The 10,004-nt window shown below is 21.0% G+C and overlaps 1 protein-coding gene across 2 annotated transcripts; it reads right to left on the bottom strand.

Annotated features, from left to right (window-relative positions):
- LOC119681132 (ion transport peptide-like) lies at window positions 1-5,834 on the bottom strand. Of its 2 annotated transcripts, none has more exons than XM_038094230.1 (2): window positions 5,614-5,834; window positions 1-271 (listed from the first exon to the last, which is right to left on the bottom strand). In XM_038094230.1, the coding sequence occupies exons 1-2, from the start codon at window positions 5,832-5,834 to the stop codon at window positions 160-162; spliced, it is 333 nt and encodes a 110-aa protein (XP_037950158.1). In that variant the 3' UTR covers window positions 1-159. The 2 variants fall into 2 exon arrangements, 1 of the variants encoding a protein (XP_037950158.1); XR_005252506.1 differs by lacking the exon at window positions 5,614-5,834 and adding an exon at window positions 1,891-2,282 and having other exon boundaries at window positions 187-271.
- Between the last annotated feature and the right edge of the window lie 4,170 nt (window positions 5,835-10,004).

Raw genomic sequence — 10,004 nt, 5'->3', positions numbered from 1 at the left:
GAAAGACATTTAAAAACAAACTAAGTTAACTTGAGTACATATTTTATATGATTTCTAATACATAATATTTGTTCGAAGCCAAGAGGTTTATTCGCAATCGTCGTAATTAAAAGCCTTAAGAACATTCCGGTGAGGTGCTCCATTTATGCAGGATTTTATTTATTTCTTTTTGCCAAGTGTGTCACGCCATTCATTGTACTTGTCCATTTCTTCATGTAATTGCAATGCCTCAATACAAGCATTAAAGAAAGGTGACCCGAAACAGTCTTGCCTATTAGAAATAACCAAAAAAAAAATTAATTAATTTGTTATTATGAAAAAATCATAAATTTCAAATTTCAAAAATTCAAAAATTTCAAAAACTTTTATGTTAATAATTATAGTAATATTATATAAAAAATTTTATATTAATATTTAAAAATCTTGGTTTAACTTCAAAATTAATTATATAAGTCCAAACCATTAAAATGAGGATATCTGTTTAAAAACAGTTCCATATATATAAATGTGTATATATTATAATAGATAAAATTAAATTTAATGAAAAATGTTATTAAAAAACACAACAAAAGCGTGTTCCCATGAAGGGCTTTCATATTTTATAAACCATTATTTAAGGATAAATATAATAAATAATATATATGTATATATACATACAAACTATAATACTTTCAATAGTTCATAGAAAATATATATCAAAAATAGGACGAAGGGTCTAGTAGTCCAGTTCCGTATTCTTAGTTAACTTTAAAATTAATTTTAGTGTGTTAACTCACAAATAAATAAATAAATAAATAAATAATTATATCAAAAATATTTTAACAGTACCTTTACAAAGTTTAGGTAAAATTGTAATTATTACAAATATTTTTAAAACATTTCTATTATGTCAATATCGACTAAGAGTATATAAAAAAATATATGCAATATATATATACTATAAACTATATAAACAGAAAAATATTAAAATAATTGAAATAACGGAAAATCGTTGATTATACCCAGTGATAAGATGTCTGTTGTCCTGTCAGTACAATCAACTAATTAGTCATATAGAGTGTTCAACTTATTAGTCATATAGAGTGTTAGTTAACCTAATTTATTTATTATTTATTTATTTATTAAATTTCTACGTATTCCGACATTCAAAGAAGAAATATCTCGAATTATAAAGAACTATTGCTCATAAAAACTATTGCTCATATATGTAACCACACCCACTAGTTACATATCTACTGTCCTCTTTCAACAATTTTAGAAGAAAAACTTTGAGAGACGTCTTAGATATGTGTGACCAACACAAATTTTTTTTTTTTGAGTATATATGAATATGTCACTGAGCATAGTCCATACACGCCTTTCTTTTTTTAACTCGTAGTAAATATTAATTATTGTCATTCATACTGGATAGATTGTATCCATTTATGGTTTCATAAAATAAAAAAAATAATATTTAAACAAAAATTTTAAATATACAATAATTAAAAATTGGTTTATAAATGTTATACAAAAAATAAACACGCTTAATTAAAAAAAAAATTTGTTTTAGTAAAAAATTTTTTCTACATAAATTAATTTTTCACAAAAAAAGATATATAAAAATTTGTGTGCAAAAATTTTTAAGATCGAAACTCTTTAAACGGTTTCGATGTTAACTATAATTATTTTATAGTTTTATATATTATACAACTAATTTTTTAAATTTATTTTTTCTATATACGTTTATCTATATACAGTTCATAAGCGACTTTAATAAAGATAGGTAAGTGAAAGATATGGGCTTAAGTCAACTGTATTAAATAATTTATATATCAAAAATCAAAAAATATTTAATTTAAGAAAAAAAACAAAACTAATTTAATTAATTAAAAATTAAATAAAAAAACGTACCAATTAAATAAAAACTTGATATCCTTGAAAAATAAATAAGAAATGTAGGCGTTATATATGTTGATGCACTTTATTGGTCCTTTGAGTTGGTTAAAGCTGCTGCCAGTTTATAATTTATATGATATATGTATATAAAATATTTATGATAAATATATGTATAAACATTTCAATTATAGCTGCTCTGCATTAAATAGTCGTTGTGGTTGTAGTGAAAATAATATTTTTTATATATTTAAGTATATATATAATATTTATTTTGAGTTGTAGTGTTTATATAAATTATGCGGGGACTATCACAATATTTTCAGTATATTTGCCAGCAAATTTTCCTTCATTTTTGTCGTTTATGTATATATATATATATATGTCGTATATATAGTTTTAACATTTTAATAATCATTAGCTGCCTTATACATTTTAAATGTATATACAATTTTTTTAAATTTTTTTTTTGTGTATTTTTCACAAATTGCAAGTGTTTCTTTTTATAAATATAATAAGTTAAAAATATAAATACAATCTTTAGTAATGTTGTATATTTATATATATATATAAAGTTCCTATTACGTATATAAGTTGTTTAAAAACAATTTTAAAATGTTTTGCTTCTATTTTAATAAATACAAAATTCAATACTTTATCTTTTTATTAATACCCGAGCAACTAAAAGTTGTTTTAAATAAAATAATATTTTATACAAATGAAAAATATTTTTTAATCAAAAATATTTGAAGAAATTAAGCAAATTATATATATTCTTTTATAAAATAATTAAACTTAAAAATATGCGCTGCTAATTACACTTCATTATATATGCTAAATTATTATTCAGAAAAACCAAAATTATCAAAGTAGACCTATTTTGATATAGATTTGTTTTTTTAGTGATAATATTAATTAATTAATATAAAAAATTTAATACGAAATTAGTATTAAAATTTAACTTCATTTAAAATAAAATTTAATTAAGCATAAATTGAAATTAAATTAAATTTATGTATTATACTTCCTTTTATTTTATAATTTTATAAAGTGTTAATAAAAATTTTAAGGGGCTCAATATACAATAGAAAAGTCAATATTTAAGTTATAACCAAAATAGGACGATTAATGGTTTGTTTATATATTGCAGCGATATATTTTAATTTTATTAAATAATAATTACAATTAAAAACTTATTTATTTTAATATAAAAAGTAAAAAAGTTTATAGTAACAAATTCTGTTCTCTTAACCAATTAAGCATTAAAATAAATAATATTAATTAAATTTGTATGTTTATATATATATACATATATTGATATATGTATAGTGTTAAAATAAATAAAATATTTGTACAAAAGAAATTAAAATTTAAAATTATTAAATACAGTTATAAAATAAATAAGTACGATTTTAATTGTAAATAATTTAAAAACAATAATTTAATTAAGAAAATAACTAAAATTATATAAAACAATTTTATACATTTAATAAGAATGGAGAACCATTAATAACTTTTATGAAATGTTGCAATTGCGATATTTCTTCAGATGGTATAAAAAGTACTTTTAAACATTCTCCAAACCATTTTGAATCAAAGCACTCTTTCCTAGAAATGAAATAAAAATAAAATAAGGATTAAAAAATGACGAAAAAATAAAAAAAAATATATCAAAACTCAATAAATAAATCTACATTGCAATATAATTAAAAAAAATAAAATAGTAAATAAAATATATAATATAAATATATATTAATATTTTTAAAATAATAATAAAATCATATAATTAAAATTTTAAATAAAATAGTGTAAAAATATTTATGAAATAATTATGAAATATAAATAATATAATCAATATATATAAGTGTATATAAATTTAAACTAAGTAAAAATTCATTTTGTTGCTATAGAATTGTGAACTCTATTTTCTGGTAAATTCGAAGGGTATTGGTGATCCATTAATCACTCGTATAAAATATTGTAGTTGAGTGATTTCCTCTTCAGGTATTAACAGAACTTTTAGACAATCTCCAAACGTTTCGTGAGTAAAACAATTGTGCCTGTTTTAAAATTTTGATGTAATTTAAAATATAAACATATAAGTATTTTAAATAATTTCTAAAACCATGCAATATTTAGAAAACTTCAATTATCAATTATCAGCTTATATTTAAGAAATAATATAACTAAACAATTTTTAAATAATATGAATAAGTATAAGTTTATAATTAAAGTTCATATAAAATATTCATTAATAATAATTCTAATTTTGTTTATTAATATAAATCTTGTGAATCAAGCTTTTAATTTAATTTATTTTAACATAATATAACTAATATTAATAGATTTTTATTAAATTGATTTTGTTTCACTTTATTATATTTTATAATTATATTTGTTTTATTGTTTTTTAGTTTTTATACATGAATTTCCTTGACATAAATATCTAAAATATTTAATTAATATATAGAATTAAGTTATTTTATAATAGTTTAGTAAATAAGAAATTGAATTATTTTTTTATATTTAATTATTTTCTATTTTTTTAATATATGTAAATAATTTTCATTAAATAAATAAATTTAATAAATTTACACATAATATTTTTATTTTTGAGTTTAGTGAATTGATATTAAATTTTTTTTTATATGTTATTACAATATATATATATGTAATTATATGTAATATTTTGATTATTATTTTTATATTATTATTTTATTTTTATTTTTTTTATTATTTTTTTTATTTTTTTTTAAATTTTTATATATTAATTTCCTTCAGATAAATAAATTATATTTTATTTTTATGTTATTTTATTTTAGTTTACTAAATTACATGTTAAATTAATTTTTTAATATGTAATTATATTTTAATATTTCTAGTTTTTATACATTATTTTTCTTCAGACAAATAAGTAAGTTTTTGATAAATTCATAAAGATAAGATTTGCCGAAAAAAGAAGTTCAGAAGTAGTTCCTCAAAAAACCAGTAATTTATAATCGTTATTAAAAATCATATTAAAATTTTTTTATAAAAGGTATAATTAATGTATGTTATTCATTGTTTAAGTAATTTTATTATATTTTATTTTTTTTATTATTTTTTATTTTATACTATTTTTATTTAAATCCACTTAGGCCTAATGGCCCATTGCGCTATCATATATTAAATTATTTGATTTATTTTGTATTATTTTTTTTTAAGTTTATTTTGTGTATGTTATATTATCTTATTCCATTTATTTTTATTTTATTTTAATAATTTATTTTTTGTTACGTTTCTGAGTTTTGTGAACATCATTGATTACTATTACCAGTTGAATTATTTAGTAATATGTGTCGGTTCTGATATTTTGTATATTCCGATTAGTCCACAAAATTTGAACGAACTTAATTACTTCAAGGAAGTAGTTTATTAATTTTTTTTTTATATTTTTGTATAAAATTCTTTTTTATATAAATTTAGTTTATTTGATTAATATTTTTATTTTTTTTTAAATTATGTATGTAGATTAAGTATGTTCCATATTTATTTATTAATATATCTTAAATAGTTATAAATATAAGCTACTTAGAATATAATTATTTTATTTAAAATGAATAAAAACATTTATAATACAAATGTTTACTTAAATTTATTTAAAAAGAACCTATAATGTGAATATTTAATTAATTACTTTATCATTATCACATCCGATAAGAGAAGTTAATTGTAGGTCTAGTATAATGTTGAGATACTTACTTGCATAATCGATGTATGGTCGTTTCGCGGAAAAGTTGGTAACAATCTTCGCAAATACGATCCAAACGGAAGAACATTGTTTTATTGAAGATACCCTTGCATTCCAAATCGAAGAAATTACTTCTTTTGGCTAAATTGTGGTTGTTGTGTGGCAAGGCTGTGATAAGTGGTATCAAAACAAGAAACAGCACCAGCGAGATCTTTATGTTGCGGGAACACATCTGAAATCGAAAAAAAAATATATATTTATACTAAATATTATAAATAATATAAAAATGGTTTATTATATGGAATATATTGTATTGTACTTTTATATATGTGTACCATATTATTAGAAATGAATATCGAGTAGATATTTTCTAAGGAAAGGGGAAATAATATTAGTTAACTTATAAAGTTTAAAATATCGCTTGTCGGTGTGTTGATGAGGTTTTAAACTTCTAATAAGTCATCGAGAGATACTTATAAATACATAGATATTTAGTTGACAACTACTATAAGTAAAATAAACTGATTTCTTATTAGTATCCTGAGGATGGCTATTGACAGTAGCGAAAATATTGATTTAATAGATAACACGAAGAAATAATAAAAATTGCTCTTTTTAATAAAAAATTTGATCTAAAATCGCACTAGTGCTTCTAGTCGCAAAATAGCTTCTAAACAGTACGGGGGTATTTCATTATCGACTCCTTTGTTTTTAGTTATCTTACTACTAAGATAGTAGAATTCTTTAATATCGTTAATTATAGCTAACTGATTATCATTAACTATTGCGTTTAATAGCTAACTGGTTATCAGTAACTATAGTTTGGGGTTGGTTGTTTGTTGTTTCAATATGCATCGCCTTTGCTTAGGTTTCTCCGGATATCGACAGTTTCAGCATTTACAGAGAGATATAAAAGCTTCGTTCTAGCTCTTATCAACAATTATAGTTAAGGATTGGCTGTTCAGAGTCGCAATATGCATTATTTTTATATTGATATTTATTTTGACACATATCCGTATAGATGTGTGAGATCTCTCAAGTTTATGAGCCATACAACAAATATTATTCGTATAGTCTGAATAGTTTTATCGAAAAATCAATATCCGCAATAACTCAAGTTGTTCAATATTGGACTTTCGTCTGTTTCCATCGAAACAGACTTCATCATATGTCCAAATTCATGATCAAATGTTAGTGCCACACAATTACCTTTTCAATAAACCCTTTTTTATGGATATAACAACGATTTTGATTTTATTTCACTTTAAAAATCAGACCTCTGGAAAAATACTCCATGCGAGTATATTGAGATATATATGTATGCATTTAATATATATTTTAAATACACGTTATCATATATATTGTACAGTATATATAATACAATTATTTTTATAATGATTTTTAATTAGGCTGATTGGACATTTAATTAAAAACTATAATTTATTATTTATTTATTATTATATATTTATTAATAATTATATTATTATTACGTTTACTATAAATGTTCAAATATTTTTAAAAGAAATTTACTTTTAATAAATTTATAATTATTTTAATATTTTTAATAACTTTGCAAACTTTACTGATTTTGATCATCCTAGTTTTTGAAGGCTGCCTACTTTGCTTTCTCAGAATTGGGTAAATAGATATGGGCCAAGTTGAACCTTGAATAGTGTTTTTAATTTTATTTTTTACTTTGCTTTATTTAAGATATTTTCCACAACATGATGATCGTGTGCGGCCCAGTCTACGTTGAAGTAGTCAAGCGTTGCGTACATTTTAAAATAGCATAAATCATGTGCTTACATCAGATACGGACAGATATATGTGCTGCATGAAATTCTATAAATACATGTTTACATATATATATTTATATATATATATATATATATATATAATGCAATTATTTATGCTAAGCTTTGCATTACGAGCGTCCGAAACTACTACTGCAATATAAGTATGAATAAAACTAAAAATAAATGAAAAAAAAATATCAGATAAATGGACACAACTATTGCAACATTAATCCATTGAGTAGACTGCCAGACGATTATATCTGAAAGGAGCTATTTATAGTGTATATAAATTTAACTTCAGACATAACTATTTTTAGATATAATTCGTACGGCGCAGAAAAGTTGTCAGTTTTATAAATACGGGTACATAGGAAATCATGCATTTTTCATATGTTGGAAGCCAATTTCTTTCTGAATTGAACTTATTTTTTTAAGTGTATTAGTTATAGTAAAATACGAACTTTTATATAAACATAATCTTCTTAGAGTAAAACACCTGCTTTATTTTTTGTAATAGTCTTAAAATAGCAATAAATTATCATCACAGACTACCTACCGCTGTATCGCAATTAGCATGAGTGTAGTTTACTACTGGGTTATCACGAACGAACTCAGTGCAGCACAGCGTACTTTGTACTTGAATGAATTAAAATTTTATAATGAATTAAATAGTACAATGTTTTTTTTTATTATTTTCATTAGAAACTAATCATGCAAGTTTATTTATTTAATGAATGTAATTAATATTTTTGCTACTAATTGCATATTAATCTTTACATATCTAATGCGCAATTTGAGTTGAACTAATATTTAACAGACAAGCCCCCCTTTGAGCTACTTCCCCAACTAAACTGTTAAATAGTTTAATTAAAACATCAACTGTTTTTAATATATGAAAATAATATTGTTTTTATGTAATATTATATAACAAAAAAAAAATTAATGGTTGTCTATTGTATGTAAGGTAATGTAAATAAAAAACTGTAACTCATTTGCTTACAACATTTATATTAGAATATTAATAATATATAAAATATTATATAAATATTATATAAAAATTATATAAAAATATTATATATTATATATAATATTATATAAAAAAAATTATATAAAAAAACAAAAAAATAAATGCATGTCTATTATATGTAAGGTATCCCCAATAAGAATATATTTTTTAAATTTATTTGTCGACTTCGTAAATAAAAAACTATAACTCATTTGCTTATAAGATTTATTTTAGAATATTAATAATATATAAAATAATATATAAATATTATATAAAAATTATATTAAAATATTATATATATTACATATAATATTTTATAAAAAAAATTATATAAAAAAAACAAAAAAATAAATGCTTGTCTATTATATATTAAGACTGAAAAGTTTTCGGAAATTCTCATTTAAAATTCGCGCGCTGTATATTTTTCGATATTTTAAGTTTATGTAGTTTGGCAGCACTGTCCTTAATTACTATGCCAAAAATGAGCTCGATCTGTCAGACAGTTCGTTTACGGCAGCTGTTGAAACCAGTTCACCTCAGTAGTGCGTTGCGAAATGTCTTCGACGGTCGTACGACCGTCCTGGAAGGCTTTGTACCACTCATAAACTTGAGTTTTCGATAAAACTGATTCCCCATAAGCCTTTTGTAGCATTCGCAACGATTCTGCACACGAAATTTCGTTCGAAACACAAAATTTGATGCAAACTCTTTGTTCAATATTTTTTTCCATTGTTTTTTTCGCAACGCCCTACTGAGGTGAACTGGTTTCAACAGCTGCCGTAAACGAACTGTCTGACAGATCGCGCTCATTTTTGGCATAGTAATTAAGGACAGTGCTGCCAAACTACATAAACTTAAAATATCGGAAAATATACAGCGCGCGAATTTTAAATGAGAATTTCCGAAAGCTTTTCGGTCACAATGTATGTAAGGTATCTCAAATAAGAACTATATTTTTTAAATTTATTTTTCGACATCGTAAATAGAAAACTATAATTTATTTGATTACAACTTTTATATTAGAATATTAATAATATATAAAATAATATAATATTATATAAATATTATATAAAAATATTATATATAATATTATATAAAAAAAATAATATTAAACAAAAAATATATGGTTGTCTATTGTATCTATTCTATGTAAGGTATCTCAAATAAGAATATATTTTTTAAATTTATTTTTCGACATCGTAAATAAAAAACTATAATTCATTTGCTTACAACATTTATATTAGAATATTAATAATATATAAAATAATATAATATTATATAAATATTATATAAAAAATTATATATGTTATATATAATATTATATAAAAAAAAATAATATAAAACAAAAAATATATGGTTGTCTATTGTATCTATTGTATGTAAGGTATCTCAAATAAGAATATATTTTTTAAATTTATTTTTCGACATCGTAAATAAAAAACTATAATTCATTTGCTTACAACATTTATATTAGAATATTAATAATATATAAAATAATATAATATTATATAAATATTATATAAAAAATTATATATGTTATATATAATATTATATAAAAAAAAATAATATAAAACAAAAAATATATGGTTGTCTATTGTAT

Source organism: Teleopsis dalmanni, chromosome 2 (assembly GCF_002237135.1).
Source record: "Teleopsis dalmanni isolate 2A chromosome 2, ASM223713v2, whole genome shotgun sequence".
Taxonomy (NCBI): Eukaryota; Metazoa; Arthropoda; class Insecta; order Diptera; family Diopsidae; genus Teleopsis; species Teleopsis dalmanni.
Note: the sequence above shows the minus strand (reverse complement) of the source record. Positions and strands in the feature narration are given on the sequence as shown.

What these genes read in the sequence shown, in the direction of transcription:
- LOC119681132 (XM_038094230.1), bottom strand. Translation starts at nt 5,834, where the DNA reads ATGTGTTCCCGCAACATAAAGATCTCGCTGGTGCTGTTTCTTGTTTTG. An exon ending in ACCATACATCGATTATGCAA is followed by an intron (nt 272 to 5,613) that starts GTAAGTATCTCA and finishes TATTTCTAATAG; the next exon opens with GCAAGACTGTTTCGGGTCAC.